The 23,541-nt window shown below is 44.3% G+C and overlaps 1 protein-coding gene across 20 annotated transcripts in view; it reads left to right on the forward strand.

Moving 5' to 3' along the window:
* DENND1A (DENN domain containing 1A) overlaps window positions 1-23,541 on the forward strand; it is a 553,551-nt gene that overhangs the window by 482,936 nt on the left and 47,074 nt on the right. For 17 of the 20 annotated variants that reach the window (XM_055271163.2, XM_055271159.2, XM_055271161.2 and 14 more), the window contains one exon: window positions 10,597-10,728. In XM_055271163.2, the coding sequence (XP_055127138.1) occupies window positions 10,597-10,728 (132 nt within the window). Of the gene's footprint in view, window positions 1-10,596; window positions 10,729-10,899; window positions 17,630-23,541 lie in introns of those variants that run through there. The other 3 variants (XM_063635984.1, XM_055271162.2, XR_010119965.1) reach the window with 2 other exon arrangements.

Below are 23,541 nucleotides of genomic sequence, written 5' to 3' on the forward strand. Positions count from 1 at the left end.
TTCCACATGTTTTATTTTGTTTTGTTTTATTTTTTGAGATGGAGTCTTACTCTGTTGCCTAGGCTGGAGTACAGTGGCACAATCTCGGCTCACTGCAACCTCTGCCTCCCTGGTTCATGCGATTCTCTTGCCTCAGCCTCCCAAATAGCTAGGATTACAGGCGTCTGCCACCATGCCTGGCTAATTTTTGTATTTTTGGTAGAGGCGGGGTTTCACCATGTTGGCCAGGCTGGTCTCAAACTCCTGACCTCAAGTGATCTGCCCACCTTGGCCTCCCAAAGTGCTAGGATTACTGCACCAGGTCCATATGTCATTATTTTAAATGACTACATCAGATTTTATCTGATGGACATATATACATTATTTAATATTCCCATTGTTGGACCCTTACATGAGTTCCAATTTTTTCTAGGCAAATACCTGCATAGGTAAGACTTACAAGAAATTCATATTGTTTCATTAGGATAAATTTCTAAAAATGGGAGCAGTGGGCCAAAGGGCATGTACATCTTTTAGGTTTTTCATATAAATTGCCAATTTGTATTCCCACGAGAAGGGTATGAGAGTACCTGTTTCCCAAGCCCTTTGCTGACAGCTACATTAGTGCTTAGGCCACAGTTTCTTTAATTATGGGTATCAAAAGTTGCTGTTACTAGCTCCCTGCTATGTATAAGATCTCTACCAGGAGATAGAACAGAGAATTTAAATGCCCCCCACCTTTTTTTTTTTTTTTCTTGAGACAGGGTCTCACTCTGTTGCCCAGGCTGGAGTGCAGTGGCCTGATCACGGCTCACTGCAGCCTCAACCTCCCCAGGCTCTGGTGATCCTCCCATTTCAGCCTCCCAAGCAGCTGGGAATTCAGGCATACACTACTGCATCCAGCTAATTTTTATATTTTTTTGTAGATACGGGGTTTCCCCATGTTGCCCAAGCTGGTCTCAAATTCCTGGGCTCAAGTGATCCTTCCACCTCGACCTCCTAAAGTGCTGGGATTACTGGCGTGAGCGTCCACACCCAGCCTCTATTTCTTTCTTGACTTGGGCTCCTCCTATTCTGCTGCCTGTGGCATCCTGAGAGGAAGCTGTTGTCCTTCTTCAGGTGGAGGAAATAGTAAAGAGGCTAATAAATTGGTGGCCTGAACCACAGGACTTTATAAGAAACCTTTTGCATCTTTGGATCTTCTAATCAATGAAGGTGCAGCACTGCTTTTTGACACACAGGTACATCTGTGTATTGGACACATTTCCCTTCCAAATGTTTAACTCCACTTTACAAAGATTTGACAGCATGTGCTAGATTCAAGGCTCTAGGTTGGAGAACCCAGACCCCAATGAACTTACAGTTGATAGAGATACAAAAATAAGATAGTGCTAAGCATGGCAGCCTATGATCAGTGTAACCAGGAGCTTCCGAGGAGAAGATTACATCTGAGCACTTGTTGAGAAGCTCCTTAATTCAGAATACCTTCACTTGTGCTGTCATTATGGGTTGATGTGGCATAAAAGCGCCAGGACTCCCATAGCTCTGGGTTACTCCACCTTCTAAGTATGTGACTTTGGATAAGTTACCCCTTCTGAGCCCTATTTCCTCACCTATAAAAGCAGGATAATCCCATTTACCTTGTGATCATTGTGGGAACTAAGTGTGAGAATGAAGGTCAAGGGTCTGGAAAAGCGCAGGGGTAGGCCGTCCACACAGGGAAGCTCTTCTTTTTAGCAGGTGCTCTCTCCGTTTTGCAAATTGAGGTTCAATTTGCACAGTGCTGTGACATTTTTCAAAGCTTCCTCATAACTCATTTCACCCATTCTCCCAGTAGCTTTGACGTTTGCCAAGCAGGTGGTAGTCTCCCATTGCAAAAATAAGGCAATAGGTGCAGAGAGGTTGAGTGAATTGGAAAGATTAGACAACTAGTTAATGGGAAAAACAAAACTAGAAGATAGTATTTTTACTTATAAGCGTGAACTAAGACACTTTTTCCAAAACTACTACATGAATTGTTCTTTTTTTCTAAAGAGCTGTTACCTTAGAGTTTTCTATTAATACCCATATTTTCTTACCATACTACCTTGCAGCTTCATTTTTTTTTTCAGCCAAACACAAACAGGCACACACACCCATGCACAAAATTTTACCTGAACCAAAAGTGAATTTGTTCATGTTTGACCTTATTCATTCTCTCATATCTATCCTGTAGGATCTTCACCTGGATCCAAAATGCCCCTTTTGCCCATTGTTGTTTTCTAGCACAGATGGAACCCCTCCCCATCTTTTTCCACTTGACCTGAGCACCTTTGGACAGCCCCTTTCCAAAAGAGCTGTTTCTGTTTGTCCATTGACAACCTCTTTCATCACTGAGCCTCAGCCTGGCTGAGACTGGTTGATCAAACGTGGGCCACCTGATCCAAGCCCTCCCTGTAAAGCCAAGAGGTCATCATCTCCCTTTGTTGTTTACCAAGCAGTACAGACTCCTCAGGTCTGGCCTCTATAGGCAGCCTTGATTCCTTAGGAAAGGAGGCCAGCTGGTAGGCAGCTGAATGTGTGAGGTCAAATACTGGTAGTAATGGTAGTAATTGGTAGTAATATGGTAATTCCTATAATTTACTGAATAGCTATAATAATGTTCTTCACACTCAGTTGTATTATCTGTCTCCTTTAATCTTCATGCTACCATATGCCCATTTCACGGATGAGGAAACTGAGTCTTAGAGATGTATATATGTTTCTTCCTTAATACATTATTTTTCAATAAGGGACTACTTTCCTCCATGTCCCACCATTCTCTCTTAGCTGAGAAGTTAGGAGCAACCAAGTATCAAATTTCTCATGTGCAGAATTTAATGAGTACTAAGGGGATATGTTTTGTTGACCAAAGTGTGTATTTGTTTTGCAATGGAAATAATTGAAACTTGTGTTCATTATATAATTCTGGCTGAGTTATTTTTATTTGGTAAGAAACATGATTATTTAAATATTTATTTGTACATGTATTCTCTGCCTTGTTCCAATGAAGATTTAGGCAACTTCCTTGGCTTGAATAAAACACGGGACCCTTATTGCATGAGTGGCCACATCTATGTTCCAAATGACCCGTGTGTATAGTCAGCTGCCAGCTTCAGCCACCGGAGCCATGGCCTGCCGTTTGCACATTGGGATTTTTCTTTTCCTGATAATTTGACTTCAGTCGTCAGAAGCACAAATTAAATGTAAATTTCTGGATTTAAAAAGATTTCTTTGGTCCCTAAATGTTTCCCAAGTCATGGAGTCCTAATTCAGACTTCAATCTTTTTATTTCCTGCCAGAAAGATGAGGAGTAAGAAGGGGTAGGAACAAACACATCTTTTTTTTTTTTTTTTTTTTTTTTTTATTATACTTTAGGGTTTTAGGGTACATGTGCACAATGTGCAGGTTTGTTACATATGTATCCATGTGCCATGTTGATTTCCTGCACCCATTAACTCGTCATTTAGCATTAGGTGTATCTCCTAATGCTGTCCCTCCCCCCTCCCCCCACCCCACAACAGTCCCCGGAGCGTGATGTTCCCCTTCCTGTGTCCATGAGTTCTCATTGTTCAATTCCCACCTATGAGTGAGAACATGCGGTGTTTGGTTTTTTGTCCTTGCGATAGTTTACTGAGAATGATGTTTTCCAGTTTCATCCATGTCCCTACAAAGGACACGAACTCATCATTTTTTATGGCTGCATAGTATTCCATGGTGTATATGTGCCACATTTTCTTAATCCAGTCTATCGTTGTTGGACATTTGGGTTGGTTCCAACTCTTTGCTATTGTGAATAGTGCCGCAATAAACATACGTGTGCATGTGTCTTTATAGCAGCATGATTTATAGTCCTTTGGGTATATACCCAGTAATGGGATGGCTGGGTCAAACGGTATTTCTAGTTCTAGATCCCTGAGGAATCGCCACACTGACTTCCACAATGGTTGAACTAGTTTACAGTCCCACCAACAGTGTAAAAGTGTTCCTATTTCTCCACATCCTCTCCAGCACCTGTTGTTTCCTGATCTTTTAATGATGGCCATTCTAACTGGTGTGAGATGGTATCTCACTGTGGTTTTGATTTGCATTTCTCTGATGGCCAGTGATGAGGAGCATTTCTTCATGTGTTTTTTGGCTGCATAAATGTCTTCTTTTGAGAAGTGTCTGTTCATGTCCTCTGCCCACTTTTTGATGGAGTTGTTTGTTTTTTTCTTGTAAATTTGTTTGAGTTCATTGTAGATTCTGGATATTAGCCCTTTGTCAGATGAGTAGGTTGCAAAAATTTTCTCCCATTGTGTAGGTTGCCTGTTCACTCTGATGATAGTTTCTTTTGCTGTGCAGAAGCTCTTTAGTTTAATGAGATCTCATTTGTCGATTTTGGCTTTTGTTGCCATTGCTTTTGGTGTTTTAGACATGAAGTCCTTGCCCACGCCTATGTCCTGAATGGTATTGCCTAGGTTTTCTTGTAGGATTTTAATGGTTTTAGGTCTAACATATAAGTCTTTAATCCATCTTGAATTAATTTTTGTATAAGGTGTAAGGAAGGGATCCAGTTGCAGCTTTCTACATATGGCTAGCCAGTTTTCCCAGCACCATTTATTAAATAGGGAATCCTTTCCCCATTTCTTGTTTTTGTCAGGTTTGTCAAAGATCAGATAGTTGTAGCTATGCGGCATCATTTCTGAGGGCTCTGTTCTGTTCCATTGATCTATGTCTCTGTTGTGGTACCAGTACCATGCTGTTTTGGTTACTGTAGCCTTGCAGTATAGTTTAAAGTCAGCTAGCGTGATGCCTCCAGCTTTGTTCTTTTGGCTTAGGATTGACTTGGCGATGCGGGCTCTTTTTTGGTTCCATATGAACTTTAAAGTAGTTTTTTCCAATTCTGTGAAGAAAGTCATTGGTAGCTTGATGGGGATGGCATTGAATCTATAAATTACCTTGGGCAGTATGGCCATTTTCACGATATTGATTCTTCCAACCCATGAGCATGGAATGTTCTTCCATTTGTTTGTATCCTCTTTTATTTCATTGAGCAGTGGTTTGTAGTTCTCCTTGAAGAGGTCCTTCACATCCCTTGTAAGTTGGATTCCTAGGTATTTTATTCTCTTTGAAGCAATTGTGAATGGGAGTTCACTCATGATTTGGCTCTCTGTTTGTCTGTTATTGGTGTACAAGAATGCTTGTGATTTTTGTACATTAATTTTGTATCCTGAGACTTTGCTGAAGTTGCTAATCAGCTTAAGGAGATTTTGGGCTGAGACAATGGGGTTTTCTAGATATACAATCATGTCATCTGCAAACAGGGACAATTTGACTTCCTCTTTTCCTAATTGAATACCCTTTATTTCCTTCTCCTGCCTGATTGCTCTGGCCAGAACTTCCAGCACTATGTTGAATAGGAGCGGTGAGAGAGGGCATCCCTGTCTTGTGCCAGTTTTCAGAGGGAATGCTTCCAGTTTTTGCCCATTCAGTATGATATTGGCTGTGGGTTTGTTGTAGATAGCTCTTATTATTTTGAGATACGTCCCATCAATACCTAATTTATTGAGAGTTTTTAGCATGAAGGGTTGTTGAATTTTGTCAAAGGCCTTTTCTGCATCTATTGAGATAATCATGTGGTTTTTGTCTTTGGTTCTGTTTGTATGCTGGATTACATTTATTGATTTGCGTATGTTGAACCAGCCTTGCACCCCAGGGATGAAGCCCACTTGATCATGGTGGATAAGCTTTTTGATGTGCTGCTGGATTCGGTTTGCCAGTATTTTATTGAGGATTTTTGCATCAATGTTCATCAAGGATATTGGTCTGAAATTCTCTTTTTTGGTTATGTCTCTGCCAGGTTTTGGTATCAGGACGATGCTGGCTTCGTAAAATGTGTTAGGGAGGATTCCCTCTTTTTCTATCGATTGGAATAGTTTCAGAAGGAATGGTACCAGTTCCTCCTTGTACCTCTGGTAGAATTCAGCTGTGAATCCATCAGGTCCTGGACTCTTTTTGGTTGGTAAGCTATTGATTATTGCCACAATTTCAGAACCTGTTATTGGTCTATTCAGAGATTCAACTTCTTCCTGGTTTAGTCTTGGGAGGGTGTATTTGTCGAGGAATTTATCCATTTCTTCTAGATTTTCTAGTTTATTTGCATAGAGGTGTTTGTAGTATTCTCTGATGGTAGATTGTATTTCTGTGGGATCAGTGGTGATATCCCCTTTTTCGTTTTTTATTGCATCTATTTGATTCTTCTCTCTTTTCTTCTTTATTAGTCTTGCTAGCGGTCCATCAATTTTGTTGATCTTTTCAAAAAACCAGCTCCTGGATTCATTAATTTTTTGAAGGGTTTTTTGTGTCTCTATTTCCTTCAGTTCTGCTCTGATTTTAGTTATTTCTAGCCTTCTGCTAGCTTCTGAATGTGTTTGCTCTTGCTTTTCTAGTTCTTTTAATTGTGATGTTAGGGTGTCAATTTTGGATCTTTCCCGCTTTCTCTTGTGGGCATTTAGTGCTATAAATTTCCCTCTACACACTGCTTTGAACGTGTCCCAGAGATTCTGGTATGTTGTGTCTTTGTTCTCGTTGGTTTCAAAGAACATCTTTATTTCTGCCTTCATTTCATTATGTACCCAATAGTCATTCAGGAGCAGGTTGTTCAGTTTCCATGTAGTTGAGCGGTTTTGACTGAGTTTCTTAATCCTGAATTCTAGTTTGATTGCACTGTGGTCTGAGAGACAGTTTGTTATAATCTCTGTTCTTTTACATTTGCTGAGAAGAGCTTTACTTCCAACTATGTGGTCAATTTTGGAATAGGTGTGGTGTGGTGCTGAAAAAAATGTATATTCTGTTGATTTGGGGTGGAGAGTTCTGTAGATGTCTATTAGGTCCACTTTATGTAGAGCTGAGTTCAATTCCTGGATATCCTTGTTAACTTTCTGTCTCGTTGATCTGTCTAATGCTGACAGTGGGGTGTTAAAATCTCCCATTATTATTGTGTGGGAGTTTAAGTACCTTTGTAGGTCACTGAGGACTTGCTTTATGAATCTGGGTGCTCCTGTGTTGGGTGCATATATATTTAGGATAGTTAGCTCTTCTTGTTGAATTGATCCCTTTACCATTATGTAATGGCCTTCTTTGTCTCTTTTGATCTTTGTTGGTTTAAAGTCTATTTTATCAGAGACTAGGATTGCAACCCCTGCCTTTTTTTGTTTTCCAGTTGCTTGATAGATCTTCCTTCATCCCTTTATTTTGAGTCTATGTGTGTCTCTGCACGTGAGATGGGTTTCCTGAATACAGCATACTGATGGGTCCTGACTCCTTATCCAGTTTGCCAGTCTGTGTCTTTTGATTGGAGCATTTAGCCCATTTACATTTAACGTGAATATTGTTATGTGTGAATCTGATCCTGTCATTATGATATTAGTTGGTTATTTTGCTCGTTAGTTGCTATAGTTTCTTCCTAGCCTCGATGGTCTTTACAATTTGGCATGTTTTTGCAGGGGCTGGTACCGGTTGTTCCTTTCCATGTTTAGTGCTTCCTTCAGGAGCTCTTTTAGGGCAGGCCTGGTGGTGACAAAATCACTCAGCGTTTGCTTGTCTGTAAAGTATTTTATTTCTCCTTCACTTATGAAGCATAGTTTGGCGGGATAGGAAATTCTGGGTTGAAAATTCTTTTCTTTAAGAATGTTGAATATCGGCCCCCACTCTCTTCTGGCTTGTAGAGTTTCTGCTGAGAGATCAGCTGTTAGTCTGATGGGCTTCCCTTTGTGGGTAACCCAACCTTTCTCTCTGGCTGCCCTTAACATTTTTTCCTTCATTTCAACTTTGGTGAATCTGACAATTATGTGTCTTGGAGTTGCCCTTCTCGAGGAGTATCTTTGTGGCGTTCTCTGTATTTCCTGAATCTGAATGCTGGCCTGCCTTGCTAGATTGGGGAAGTTCTCCTGGATAATATCTTGCAGAGTGTTTTCCAACTTGGTTCCATTCTCCCCATCATTTTCAGGTACACCAATCAGACGTAGGTTTGGTCTTTTCACATAGTCCCAAATTTCTTGGAGGCTTTGTTCATTTCTTTTTATTCTTTTTTCTCTAAACTTCCCTTCTCTCTTCATTTCATTCATTTCATCTTCTATCAGCGATACCCTTTCTTCCAGTTGATCGCATCTGCTACTGAGGCTTCTGCATTCTTCGCGTAGTTCTCGAAACTTGGCTTTCAGCTCCATCATCTCCTTTAAGCCCTTCTCTCCATTGGTTATTCTAGTTATCCATTCTTCTAATTTTTTTTCAAAGTTTTTAACTTCTTTGCTATTGTTTTGAATTTCCTCTCATAGCTCAGAGTAGTTTGATCGTCTGAAGCCTTCTCTCAACTCATCAAAGTCATCCTCCATCCAGCTTTGTTCCGTTGCTGGTGAGGAACTGCGCTCCTTTGGAGGAGGAGAGGTGCTCTGTTTTTTAGAGTTTCCAGTTTTTTTGGTCTGTTTTTTCCCCATCTTTGTGGTTTTGTCTACTTTTTGTCTTCGATGATGGTGATGTACAGATGGGTTTTTGGTGTGGATGTCCTTTCTGTTTGTTAATTTTCCTTCTACCAGACAAGACCCTCAGCTGCAGGTCTGTTGGAGTTTACTAGAGGTCCACTCCAGACCCTGTTTGGCTGGGTGTCAGCAGCGGTGGCTGCAGAACAGCGGATTTTCGTGAGACCACAAATTCAGCTGTCTGATAGTTCCTCTGAAAGTTTTGTCTCAGAGGAGTACCCGGTTGAATGAGGTGTCAGTCTGTCCCTACTGGGGGGGTGCCTCCCAGTTAGGCTGCTCAGGGGTGAGGGACCCACTTTAGGAGGCAGTCTGTCCGTTCTCAGATCTCCAGCTGCGTGCTGGGAGAACCACTACTCTCTTCAAAGCTGTCAGTCAGACAGGGACATTTAAGGCTGTGGAGGTTCTCGCTGAGTTTTTGGTTGTCTGTGCCCTGCCCCCAGAGGTGGAGCCTATAGAGGCAGGCAGGCCTCCTTGAGCTGTGGTGGGCTCCACCCAGTTCGAGCTTTCTGGCTGCTTTGTTTACCTAAGCAAGCCTGGGCAATGGCGGGCACCCCTCCCCCAGCCTCGTTGCCGCCTTGCAGCGTGATCTCAGACTGCTGTGCTAGCAATCAGCGAGACTCCGTGGGCATAGGACCCTCCGAGCCAGGTGCGGGACACAATCTCCTAGTGTGCCGTTTTCCAGGCCCGTTGGAAAAGCGCAGTATTAGGACGGGACTGACCCGATATTCCAGGTGCCGTCTGTTTCCCCTTTCTTTGACTAGGAAAGGGAACTCCCTGACCCCTTGCACTTCCCGAGTGAGGCAATGCCTCGCCCTGCTTCGGCTTGCGCACAGTGCGCTTCACCGACTGTCCTGAACCCACTGTTAGGCACTCCCTAGTGAGATGAAACCGGTACCTCAAGCAGAAATGCAGAAATCACCCGTCTTCTGTGTCGCTGGGGCTGGGAGCTGGAGACCGGAGCTGTTCCTATTCGGCCATCTTGGCTCCACCCTGGTCCGGAGTATTTTCATAAGTGCTCTCTGTAATGGGGCACTGGGAGCCTTCGATAGGGATATGGCGTGGGGAACCTGGTGCCCTGAAGATCGGGCGTGGGTTTTGTGCCTTCCCTTGGTTCCCTACAGGTCCAACAGCAGCCTCCCTAGCCAGCCTCTTCCTGAGCCTGGGGCGGGCAGGGGAGAGACCAGGGACAGGGCATGGGCCGGGCTCCACTCACCAAACACATCTTATTCACAAACAACAACATCATCAGTAAACAAATGTGGAAAAAGTATCCATACTCATAATTAAAGTAATGCAAATTAAAGCAACAAGTCGAATTTTTCACCTATTAAATTAGCGATACATTTTTTAAATGATACAGCTCACAAGTACCGTGAAACTGGTAATGCATCCATTGTTGATAGTGTAAATTGGAAAGCAATTTGATAGGATGAATAAAAATCCTTGAAAATGTTTATATCTGTTGACCTAGTAATTTCATTCCTGGGGATTTCCATAAAAAGAAGTAATATGAAAGAAAGAAAAACTGCAGTATTTATCACTGGCATTTTGAATGTTTAAAAAAAATTAGAATCCTAAATGCCTAATAGTAGTGGAATGTTGAATTGTGGTGTATTAAATTATTGTATATCTGCTCAATGAAATATGCATTCAGTAAAATTATTTTTGTAATGACTTTGTAGCAACATGAAAATGCTTACAATATATTGGGGAAAAGCAGGATATAAAATTATGCATGAGTTGTGATTGCAAGTAATTTTTAAATGTCTACATGTGGACAAAGTAAATATATAAAAATGAAAATGGCCGTTTAAGAGAGTAGGATGAACAATAATAATTGTTTTCCCCCCTGTTGTGAATTATGATGTTATCTTTATAACTTCATATGGATGGTTTGGGTTTCTCTAGTTCTTAAAAGTCAAAGAGCCAAGTTAGCCCTCCATTCCCTCCATCTTCATCAAGAGGTCAGGCTCGGAATGTCACGGAGAGAGTCGCCTGGCAGGCCTCTTCGTTGTGGGGTGAGAGGGAACATGGGTGCCAGAACCCCAATGCCAACCCCCGACTATCCTTCTCCTTTTAGGACATTGCCGAGAATGGCTGCGCCCCCACCCCGGAAGAGCAGCTGCCAAAGACTGCACCATCCCCACTGGTGGAGGCCAAGGACCCCAAGCTCCGAGAAGACCGGCGGCCAATCACAGTCCACTTTGGACAGGTGTGTACCCTGGCCCTCCTACCTGTCCGTTTTGGTTTTTTTGTTTTTGTTTTTAGCAGCAGCAGTAGCACATGCAGCAGACAGTTTTTCATTTCAGTTCTCTTTGGCAGTGCAGCTCCATGGAGGTTTTCACATCTTCAAATGTTTATTTGGTGCAAACATGTTTTGCAGGCAAATTTTCAAAAATTTTGAGGAGACAGCACGGCTGAGGTCATAAATGAGCGGGACTGTTGAATGAAGTCATTAAATGCACTGCTGCCTCCCCTACTCCAAGGCACTCTGCTTAAGGTGCCTCTGTTAGCTAAGCATCTCATTAGAACACTTTAGCATCCCGGGCCCTTCTTTGCACCTTCAAATAAAAGGCAACAAGCGAAGTCTTAAAAAAAAAAATCAATTAGGAGTTCTTTATTAATGTACCTCCTGAAAATCAATATCAGGAGTCGTGCTTCTGAGAGTAAACACCCGTGCTACAATTCTAGAGATTCAATCTTTTAAGCAACTGTTTTCAACTACCTGAGCATTTGAAAAATTGTCTATTAATTTTTTTTCCCTTAAGTAAAACATTGCACTCTGTATAGAAACTAAAATTTTGTATCCCCTTCCTACTTGTAATTATATTTTTAGTTAAAAAAGATTGTGTGCCCTTTCCTACATGTCTTGAATTGACTTTTGGTTAGTGAAAGTCATCATTTGGAGAGATTTATGAGAAATGGCTCTTTTAGCAAGATATGGCTGTAACAAGAATTTGCAAGGTTATTTATTTTTAAATCACCTGATTCTGTAGCCATTTATTAGATGACGCATGATTAAGTCTTTATGATTTTTATCTTAAATGTGATTGATATTTCACCACGTGTAAAGGACCTAGAAGCCTACATTCCTGTTTTTAACAGACCTTTATCAAGTGCCTACTATGCACCAGGCATTGAGCTATTCAGAAATGAACGAAACTAACAAAATTCTTTCTCTAGGCTATTACTGTAAGGGGTGAGTTGGTTGGAACATAAAAGTCACTCTTCTCTAATCAATATTTTCAGATAATATACGTTTATACATCTTTAACTTGGGGAGGTTCATCCCCTTTTCTGATTTTATACTTAAAAGGATGTTACAAAAATTGAAACACAAGAAAGAAGAATCCACAGGGTGATACTCATTTAGTTAATAAGTATTTTCAAATCGCACTGGTGTCTGCTCCCCTGAAGAGCTCCCCCCAGCCCCAGGCTCAGGCCCTGTTGGAGCAATCTGCACCCCAGTTCCCTGTCTGTGTCTGCTGAAAGCACAGCCCCTGGTTGTCGCCAGTGTGGCATTCCAGAGTCCGCTTCCTGCTTTCCTTTGTCCTCATTCCTGCACACACTAACCTTCCCATGAAAGGAGCCCCTCACTGCAGTTTGGAGCCCATTACAGAGACAGAGGGGGCGGGGGAGAGGGATTTCATGGTGTTAAACATTCCATTTTCGAAACACAAAAAAAGGAGGCCCTATTTGAAATGGAGAAAGACCTTCTTTCCATTTCAGCCAGAAGTAGAGATTCTTTAATGTCATTCCCAGCTAAATGCAGAATAAGAGTATGTGTGTGTGCACGGGTGGGGGATAAACAATTAAAAAAGCCACCCCAAACTCTGTTGAAATAAGAGCTGTCTGTGCCTTCACAGGTCTGCAAACTGGAGAGGATGAAAGTGGCTTTTTTTTCCCCGTTTGTCACTTCCCTCACGTGGCTGCCAGCATTATGCAAGTGTACAGGAAGGCAGGATTTTTTTTTTTAATGCTTGCATGCGGATTAAGGTCAAGCCCCTAGTATCAGCCATGCAGCGGGCTCTCCCTTCCAGCTGCAGCCGCAGAGCCTACCCACAGCCGCGAGATGCCTTAATTGAGACGTGCTGTCAAAGTGACAAACACATTTGCATACAGTCTACACTCTATTTATTTTATCTGGAAAGGTCTACAGTCTGCTGTTGGTTGAACATTCTTAATCAGTTTGCTGTAAGTGAACTGCCAGCTAGCTCACTTATGCCGGCCCCTTCTTCATTAGGTGACAGATTAGCTGCAGGGGGAGGGGGGGTTGAGCCAGGGAAACCACAGACCCCTTTCTTTTAACTCTTTCCAGCTTTGCCCTCATGGTAGGTTGTCCTTGAGTCTTTTCCCGGGTCCCTGGTTTGATGGGCTGTTGACCGTAAGAAGTACCGTTTCTAGAGCACCTACTACCGGCAGGCATGAGTTTTAAGGACTTGATATTCTTCCCAAAGAACAGTCTCGAGTTTCATTTCAAAAGTTTTTACCACACTCTCTTACCATCTATACTATTTTTTTTACTTGATAGTTTTCTGTAAACAAGACTCAGACCTGACATCTATAGCATCTTAGCCTCATCTTCAGAGATGCCATTGGTAAAATTATAGGCTTGATATACTAGTCCAAGCTTTTTCTAACATATAAAACAATTTTAAGTGTTCATCTTTGAATCACTAACGCACTCACGTAGCCCTAATGGTATATATGCTCTTTTTTTAAAAACCAACAGACTCCCTGGTATCTTTTTTGTTGTCTCCACCATATCCCTTTGAGAAAGGGACCATTAGCCCCATTTTATTGACCCAGAGCTGGAGCTCAGAGACGTGAAAGAACCTGCCCAGGACCACTTCACCAGCTTGGAAACCCAAGCCCAGACACCACCCCTCGAGCCCACACCAGCTCTCAAAACAAGCAGGGACTGCAGCCATGTGATATGTCTGTTAAAGCTGCTGTACCCTGCCCTGGCAAAATCATCTTAACCAGCCAGAGAGGGCACCTATTTTAACCTGAAAAAAATCCTCGCCTTGGGTCTGTGTTTCTGTGGATTTTGTTCTTTAAGAACACTTAGCTTGCCAGTGGGGATGGAGACCGTTGAGACTGTCGCCTTCATCTCTGCACCTGGCAAAGCCGGTGCCTGTGCAGCTAGCCAGGGCAGCTCCACAGAGACCTCTGACGGCAGCTCTGCAGCGGGGGCTGGCAAGAGGGGAACTTAGTGTCGAGGCAAGAGCTGCTACTACCAGGGGAGAGAAGGCGCTGCCTTGCCCTCTGCCTCAGAGGAGTTCCTCTTTCCAGGCTGTGATCATTCCTTCATTTAAGTATGCATCTATTCATCCGTCTATTGAGACCTACCATGTGTAAGATAAATAAGTTCTCAGTCCCTACCATTGTGGGGCGTAATGATGAGGCAGACCAGCAGATGGACAGGCCCAATCAGAGAGATAAAGACAACGAGGGAAGTAGGCTCCAAGCACTCCCAGGGCCCCACAGAGGCTCCCTCTTCATCTCCAGGCCCACTTCATAGTCACAGTCACTTCATAGTCAGTCATAGGCCACCTCATAGTCCCAAGTTGGACACTATAATTAAAAGATGCTTTTGTCAGTATCCTGACCAACATGGTGAAACCCTATCTCTACTAAAAATACAAAAATTGGCTGAGTGTCATGGCAGGCACCTGTAATCCCAGCTGCTCGGAAGGGTGAGGCATGAGAATTGCTTGAACCCAGGATGCAGAGGCTGCAGTGAGCTGAGATCGCGCCACTGCACTCCAGCCTGGGTGACAGAGTGAGACCCTCTCTCTAAAAAGATATTTTGTCAACAAACCAAAGTCGCTAATAATTTGTTTTCTAAAGCAGACATTTGTTAGGCCACTCAGCTTGTAAGAGCAAAGTAAATAGGTTTCTAGTTGGCCTCTGCCTCCTGATCATGTAGTTTCTTTAAGAATTCAAAAGTATCAACTTGAGAATGCCTATTCCTGCCTTGGAAGATGTCGCAGTTTAGAGAGGCTTTAAATTACTGTTTTCCCCTTCTCAAGTTTAGTATCATTTGGGAAACAAAGCCCAGGGGACAGTCAAATGAGATAAAAGTGCCAGCTGTGTTTATTGATAAGCCTGAAAGGAGAATATTGCATTAGATCTGAAGGCAAATGTTGCAAACACTTCACCTGAGAATGTGAAGACTGCGTTTCTCCACTCGGGATAAGTGGACAATGGCAGGTCTCTCCAGGTTAGAGCTGCCCATAAACTCCTAGCAAGGAGGAGCTGTGGGAGGGCCTTGCCCTGGCTGCTCCCCAGGAGGGAGCTGGAAAGGGTGATGGAGCTCAGTTCCTTCTCCCAGACTCCCCGGGAAGGCATTCCTCCTCTTCCTCTGGGCAGGGTTGAACAAGAGGGTGCCTGGCCAAGCCAAGGATTCCCCCCTGGTTTTCTCTCCTAGGGTAGGAAATGGAAGCTCCTTCTTCCCACAGCTATAGAAGGAGTGAGGGACCGGTGTCCTCCCCGGCAACCCTGGGCACCCCTTGGTTAGAATGGCTGGCCTTGACCCGCTTCCCTCCCAAGGACCCCTGTGGAAACTGCTCAGCTCCCTACATTTAATAAGATGGGTGAGCCGTAGATGCTTTCACATCCGTGAGCACTGACTTGAGACTTTGCCATCAGCGGGTGAGGAAGAAAGCATTTTACCCATCGTACACATGAGGAGGCACACTGGGACGGCGTTGCTGGAATGAGTAGCTAATTCCTACTCCAGAGCCAGCAGCAGCAGCACCTCTGCTTCTCTTGGCTGTGTGCAGCTCTCCCTCCTTGCTAAGAGAATGGCCTGATTGTGTGAGTTCAGTGACACTGGACCCTAGTCCTAAGTGCAGATGGCCAAGGCTCTAGGCCTTGGCTGAGACTGAGGCTTCCCTGAGAATATCACAGCAAACCCTTTCCAGGGCCTCCTTCTTTGTATTGCCTCCAAATGGCTGATCTGCAAACAAAGTAGCTGTCTGCCTTCCAATCTGATAGATTGCAAAAAGCATGTATTAAAAGGTGCTGCCTCTATTCTTCTCCCATCCGAACGAAGGTTTCTAAACCTCTTTAATGTAAAGTTTGAAAAGCTGGTTAAACCAAAACCAAAACCAAGCACCACCGTGGCTTCCAGAGAACTGGGGCAGGGAGGTCTGGATAGCAGCCCCAGGAACAGCTCTTGGGATGTGGTTGCCAGCTTGTCTGTGCGTGTGGAGAATTCTGGCATCAGGGTCATAAGCCAGGTCATTTACTGCCAATCCCATGCTAGGCTGGAGAAGATGCCGAGCTAGCAAATGCCTTCTCAGCACCCTTGGCTCTGAGTGCCCTGAGAGCCCTGAGAGATTCCTCCTGCCCCATTGAGCTTGGAAGCCACACGCAATTCCCTTCACTTCAGCCATTGCCTCCTCACCACCTCCAGCAGGTGCTCCTATGTTCTCAGGATACTGCACACCCCAGGCCTCTGGTCTGAACATACACTCCCCACCAAACTCACTCCTCCATCTTCCACCCCAGTGAATGACACAGGCTGGCCATCCAGAGCCAGGCTCCACCCTCCCTCTCCCCAGATCCTCTCCTTCCACGCCTGAACACTACTTCATCCTCTCCTCTCCATCACCTTTGCCACAGCTGTGGTGCAGGCAGCATAATCATTCACCTGGACTGTTTCACAGCCTCCTAACTGGTACTCCCTGTAGTCCCCATGTGGCCTTGCCGGGTCCACTGTAAGCCTTCACTAGTGGTCGCCTCACCCCCGTTCCCAGCCTCTCCTAAAGACTCCATCTTCCTCCTTGGCCCCTTCATGACCTGCCTGTCCAATCCCAGAGCAGGCCTCCTGGTAAATTCTCCCCACTCCCCCAGGAAGAGTGAGTTACTTCTGTCTTCGTGCTACCCCAGAACTTTGCACACGCCGCTTGTCACGCAGCCCTGCGATTTTTCTTTAATGCTTGTCTTCCCACCAGAAAGTCCACTGCAGGGCCTGGCACTGAGCTGGCAGTCAGTGCACATCCTGGGGTTTTATTATTGGTGTGGATGTTTAAATTAAGGAATAATTGATTGTTGTTGAAGCACTTGCTGTGCATTCAGCAAGTTATTTGGTTTCACTTCTGTTGCTATGCTTATAATTCTAATTCATTTGAAGAAGAAAAATGAACATTCCCTTAGTGGTCACAAACTATTTCCAAATTCACTTTCCATAAAGAAGGATTTTGAAGTGAGGCCAGGTGCGGTGGCTCCCACCTGTAATCCCAGCACTGTGGGAGGCCAAGGCAGGTGGATCACCTGAGGTCAGGAGTTCAAGACCAGCCTGGACAACATGGTGAAACCCTGTCTCTACTAAAAATACAAAAATTAGCCAGGCATGATGGCATGTGCCTGTAGTCCCAGCTTCTTAGGAGGCTGAGGCAGGAGAATCGCTTGAACCCAGGAGGCAGAGGTTGCAGTGAGCCGAGATTGTGCCACCGCACTCCAGCCTGGGTGACAGAGCAAGACTCCATCTCAAAAAAAAGATTTTGTTTCCAAATAGAAACAGCTTTGTATTATAGCAATTTAGATCCTGTCTCATTTTATTTTGTGTGTTTTTCCAAGTTCCTAAGGTCAGTCATAGGTGTCCCCGGAAGGGAATGGAGAGGAATGAGGCAAGGGACTGGGACCCCCCTTCTCCTGTGCCCAAGGATGGGCAGAGCTGTGCAGGAGCAGCACAGTGGGGAAAGCATTCAGGGGAAGGGAGGGGCCCGTTATCCCTTGAGTCACATCAAGCGAAGCAAGCAACAGGATAAATTAGGCGTAAAGATTTTATCTGTGAAAGAGACTAGGATACATGACCAAGTGCAAAGTGTGAACCTAACTTGGATTATGTGTTGTTGTTGTTGCTGTTTAAAAAAAAAAAAAAAAAAGGAAAACAACGCTTTAAAGACATTCTTGGGAAAGTTGGAAAATTTGAAGATGGACTGGAATGTTAGATGATGATGTGGGATTAATGTTAATATGATAGTTTTTTAGGGGTTTATCTTTATTCCTAGGAGAGGCAGGCTGAAGTCTGAGCGGTGAAGTAACACGATGCTTCCAACTTACTTTCAAATGGTATCTGAAAAAACATTACACATCATGTACACACACAGGCTCACACATACATAAGATCCATTTGTAGAGCAGAGAGAGAGAAATCAAATATAATCTCCTGCTTCCCCAAGATGTACCTGCTGAAAGGCAAATGTGGATCAGTTCCTGGAGACAATGAGGTAGAGTGGCTGAAGCACAGGTTTTAGAATTGGGCAGTTCTGGACTTCAGTTTCAGCTGTGCCACTCACTAGCTGGTGACCTTCAGTAAGTTACTTAGCCTCGGTGAAATTCCGTTTCCGCATCTCTAGAGGGGTCCATGTCATAGGTTGCTGTAAGGATTAAATGAGATATTGCCTTTAGTACCTACCTCAGCACTGGCACACAGCCCCTGGTAAATATCAGTCTCTTTCCCCAATGTGCAAGAGCGGAGCTGGCTGTCAATCATTTGCTGACACTGCCTCCTACCCCACCCTGTCTGCCCGGTGCTTGGCCTTCACCGAGGCTCTCAGAGCACGCACTCCCTCAGGGGTGGCCCTATGCATGCACACATGGCAGCTGACCTGTGTCCCTACACCTCTGGGTGGGAAAGGCAAAACCCAAGCCCAGAAGAGGCCCAGTGCCACCAGGCAGAGGGAGTAGGCCAGGAGGTGGTACCAGCAAGAGCAGATAATGCTGCCCAAGCCTGAGTCAAACATGTGGAAAGAAGGGGCTATGGGGCAGGTTGGGGCAGAAGGTACCTAGTGGTGAGCATTGCGGTCTACAATCCAGTCGTTTTTTCTGCCCATCCCAGTCACGCGCCCACAGTCCATGAGGCAGTACACCCTGCACACCTCTCTTTCAACCCCTGTGGTTTCCAAAGCATATTTCTCCTTTTCCATTGCCCCTGTTTCTTCCCCTCTCATCCATGCCTTTATGTGAGAGAGCAGAGGTATGGTGGTGATCTCCCCACTCCGCTCCCTCCAGCTCCTCCTGCTCTGATCCAGCCTCTGTGCCCACTATAGGGTGACCGTGACGCTACCCTCCCTTCGGTCCTCATGGGGTGGCTGTCCAGAGTTGTTTAGACTCATTCACTGCCATGACCAAGAGCAGCATGGCCCCTAATTGGTGGTGCATTTGTCAGGTCTCCCTGACGAGGGTGGCTGGCTAGGCCTGTCTTTCCACACGCACTCACTTTTTCAGAGCCCAGGCTAGCCCAGAGACAGCTTTCTGATGAAAGGTTAACAAGGCTGGGGTTTGCACCTTTGAGCAGACATATTTGATTTTGGGAGGAAAAACTTGGCAATCAAAAAAGAGAAATCAGATTCTGGACATTCATAATGATTGAGTTGAACATTCGGGAGCTGTGTGATTAGGCATTCAGCGTGGCCTCCTCAGGTGGTATTCCTCTCGTTATAGAGAGCTGGAGAAGGCCAGAGAGCCCCGCAGTGAGGCCAGGGCTCCTGATGTACCATGGAAGAACTGAGAAATGTCAGCAGCCAAGTGAAAATCCAGGTGCAAAATAGTAATTTGCTCTCTAAGCTACACCACCTCCGTTCAGCCCAAGTTCAGGTTGGCTGCAGAAGGGCTAGGGACCAAGCTCAGTCCACCCCTCCAGATCTTCCAGACCATCCCTCCTTCTAGGAGTTGAGCACTGTAAGGTCAATTTAATCATCCCATATGTGCTAGGTGTTGGGATGGCCTAAGAGCAGTGTGGGAGGGGCATGGAGATGAACTGCTCACTGCCCACCAAGCTCCACACTGAGACCTACAGGGAATGGGTCTCTGTTCCAGCTCCAGGGACCATGCTAGGCCATTCCGGTAGGTTAGCCTACTGAATCCCTCCAGCCAACCTGTAAGGGTCTCAGGTGGTATCCTCTCTTGCAGAGGAGGGGACAGGCTCACAAAGAATGGGGCCTTAGTCAAGGTTACACAGATCAGAAGCAACAGGATTCAAAGCTACATTGTTTATTCTAAAGCTCGGGTTCTTGCCCAACTCTGTGCTGAGAACATGGCAGTTTCCTGGGTTGTAGTGAGAGGGCCAGTGCAACCACCTGGGCAGGTGGCTTAGGATCCCAGGAGGGTGGACCACAAGTGAGACTTTCCTGGTATCCTTACAGATCTCAGGCCCTCCTTAATGTTTCTGGGCCTCAGTTGGAACCAAGACAAGTAAGCTGGTATCCTGTACCTGGTGTAGGCTCAAACTCACCCCTAGACCCCAAAGGCATGTTGGATGATTTCCTGGTGTGCATGAGAGAGTAGATGCAGGGTAAAAACTGGGCATGTGTGGGAGCTAGCACTGGAGGTACCAGAGGGCAGTCCAACCCCATACCCACAATTACTTTGGCATCAACCTAATACATTTAGCAGTGTCTACATTTAGTTAGGGTACATGAGACATAAAACCCAAACAAGAAATTGTTGGCTTATACTAGCTTCAGGTATGGCTTGGTATCCAGTCATGTTCATCAGACCCCAGTTTTTTGGTTTTTGTTTTTTGCTTTTGTTTTGTTTTGTTTTGTTTTGCTTGAGGCAGGGCCTCACTCTGTCACCCAGGCTAGAGTGCAGTGGCATGATCTTGGCTCACTGCAGCCTCAACCTTCCAGGCTGAAGCCATCTTCCTACCTTAGCCCCCCAAGTTGCTGGGACTATACAGGTGCACACCACCACACCTTGCTAATTTTTTTTCTTCAACATTTACTTTAAGTTCCAGGGTATACATGCAGGATGTGCAGGCTTGTGACATAGGTAAACGTGTGCCATGGTGGTTTGCTGCACCAGATCAACCCATCACCTAGGTATTAAGCCCAGCATCCCTTAGCTATTCTTCCTGATGCTCTGGCTCCCCTCCCCACTCCCCACTGACAGGCTCCAGTATGTGTTATTCCCCCAGTGTGTCCATGTGTTCTCATCATTCAGCTCCCACTTGTAAGTGAGAACGTGCGGTGTTTGGTTTTCTATTCCTGCACTAGTTTGCTGAGGATAATGGTTTCCAACTCCATCCATGTCCCTGCAAAGGACATGACCTCATTTCTTTTTATGGCTGCATAGTATTTCATGGTGTACATTTTCTCTTTTCAGTCTATCATTGATGAGCATTTGGGTTGACTCCATGTCTTTGCTATTGTGAATAGTGCTACAGTGACATGTGCATGTATCTTTATAGTAGAATAATTGATATTCCTTTGGGTATGTAACTAGTAATGGATTGCTGGGTCAAATGGTATTTATGCTTTATATCTTTATGGAATCACCACACTGTCTTCTGCAATGGTTGAACTAATTTACACTCCCACCAACCATATAAAAGCGTTCCTTTTTCTCTAGAACCTCTCCAGCATCTGTTGTTTCTTGACTTTTGAATGATCACCATTCTAACTGGTGTGAGATGGTATCTCATTGTGGTTTTGATTTGCATTTCTCTAATGACTACTGATGTTGAGCTTTTTTTCATATGTTCATTGGCCACATGAATGCCTTCTTTTGAGAAGTGTCTGTTCATGTCCTTTGCCCACTTTTTAATGGAATTTTTTTTTTCTTGTAAATTTGTTCAAGTCCCTTGTAGACTCTGGATATTAGGCCTTTGTCAATGGATCGATTGCAAAAATTTTCTCCCATTTTGTAGGTTGTCCGTTCACTCTGATGATAATTTATTTTGTTGTGCAGAAGCTCTTTAATTAGATCCCATTTGTCAATTTTTGCTTTTGTTGCAATTGCTTTTGGCATTTTCGTCATGAAATTTTTGCCCATACCTATGTCCTGAATGGTATTGCCCAGATTTTCTTCTAGAATTTTTGTAGTTTTGCATTATACAATTAAGTCTTTAATCCATCTTGAGTTAATTTTTGTATATGTAGTGTAAGGAAGGGGTCTACTTCCAATTTTCTGCATATCGCTAGCCACTTCTCCCAGCACCATTTGTTAAATAGGGAATCCTTTCCCCATTACTTTTTGGGTTTTTGTTTGTTTGTTTTTTTGAGGCACAGCCTTGCTGTGTCACCCAGGCTGGGGGGCAGTGGTGCAATCTCGGCTCAGTGCAACCTCCACCTCCCAGGTTCAAGCGATTCTCATGCCTCAGCCTCCCAAGTATCGGATTATAGGTGTGTGCCACCATACTTAGCTAATTTTTGTATTTTTTGGTAGAGATGGGGTTTCACCATGTTAGCCAGGCTGGTCTTGAACTGCCAGCCTCAAATGGTCCACCCTCCCCGGCCTCCAAAAGTGCTGGGATTACAGGCACAAGCCACTGCGCCTGGCCCCTATTGCTTGTTTGTTGAAGATCAGATGATTGTAGGGGTGCAGTTTTATTTCTGAGGTTATATTCTGTTCCGTTGGTCTATATCTGTTTTTGTACAAGTACCATGCTGTTTTGGTTACTGTAGCCTTGTAGTATAGTTTGAAGTCAAGTAGCATGATGCCTCCAGCTTTGTTTCTTTTGCTTAGGATTGTCTTGGCTATTCGGGCTCTTTTTTGGTTCTATATGAATTTTAAAATAGTTTTTTTCTAATTCTGTGAAGAATGTCAATGGTAGTTTAATGGGATTAGCATTGAATCTATAAATTACTTTGGGTAGTATGGCCATTTTCATGATATTGATTCTTTCCATCCATGAGCATGAATGTTTTTCCATCTGCTTGTGTCCTCTCTTATTTCCTTGAGCAGTGGTTTGTAGTTCTCCTTGAAGAGGTCCTTCACTTCCCTTGATAGCTGTCTTCCTATGTATTTTATTCTTTTGTAGCAATTGTGAATGGGAGTTCATTCATGATTTGGCTCTCTGCTTTGTGTATAGGAATGCTAGCTATTTTTGCACATTGATTTTGTATCCTGAGACTTTGCTGAAGTTGCTTATCAGCTTAAGAAGCTTTTGGGCTGAGACGATGACGTTTTCTATATATAGGATCATGTCATCTGCAAACAAAGATAATTTGACTTCCTATCTTTCTATTTGAATGCCCTTTCTTTCTTTCTCTTGCCTGATTGCCCTGGCCAGAACTTCCAATACTGTGTTGAATAGGAGTGGTGAGAGAGGGCATCCCTGTCTTGTGCCGGTTTTCAAGGGGAGTGTTACCAGTGTTTGCCCATTCAGTATGATATTGGCTGTGGGTTTGTCATATATGGTATTTGAGGTATATTTTGAGGTATATTTTTTCAATACCTAGTTTATTGGGAGTTTTTAACATGAAGGAATGTTGAACTTCATCAAAGCCCTTTTCTGCATCTATTGAGATAATCATGGGGATGAAGCCAACTTGATCATGGTGGATAAGTTTTTGATGTGCTGCTGGATTCGGTTTGGCCTGGTTAATTTTTGTATTTTTTGTAGAGACAGGGTTTTACCATGTTGCCCAGGCTGGTCTCGAACTGAGCTCAAGCAATCCTCCCGCCTCAGCCTCCCAAAGTGTTGGGATTACAGGTGTGAGCCACTGCGCCCAGCCTAGACCCCATTTTTTTTTTTTTTTTTTTTTGTTTCATTTATTGGCCTTGCCCCTTCTGCTACGGCCATTCTCAGGCAGGCTTTCCCCTCCTGGTGGCAAGATGCTTGCAATCCTTCCAGGTGCAAGACCAACAGGAAAGTGACTGTCACTTCCTAGTAACTCCCACGCAAGGCATGGCATTGACTCGCTGGACTGACTGATTATATGTCCATCGGAACCAATTATTGAGGCCAAGGGTTTTTTGTGTGCCACAGGTAGGGCCCCACCTGAAGCACATACCTAAGGGGTCATTCCTGAAAAGGAAATTGGGGCCATTATCAAAAGAAGGGAGAGAAGATCAAGTTGACAATGTGCACAGAAGCCAAACAGGAGACACTGTCTCAGCTCTTTGTCTACTTGTCTCACAGCAGAGAATGGTTCATACCAGAGCTGTGGGGATCCTAAAACCGAGAGAGCATGCAGGGCTGAGAGTCAAGGTCAGACATTAACCAGGGCACCAGATAGAGGAGGGTCAGAAGAGAAATGGCAGGTTAGCGCATGGCAGACCAGGG

The sequence above is a fragment of the Symphalangus syndactylus genome, chromosome 3, assembly GCF_028878055.3.
Source record: "Symphalangus syndactylus isolate Jambi chromosome 3, NHGRI_mSymSyn1-v2.1_pri, whole genome shotgun sequence".
NCBI classification, from domain to species: Eukaryota; Metazoa; Chordata; class Mammalia; order Primates; family Hylobatidae; genus Symphalangus; species Symphalangus syndactylus.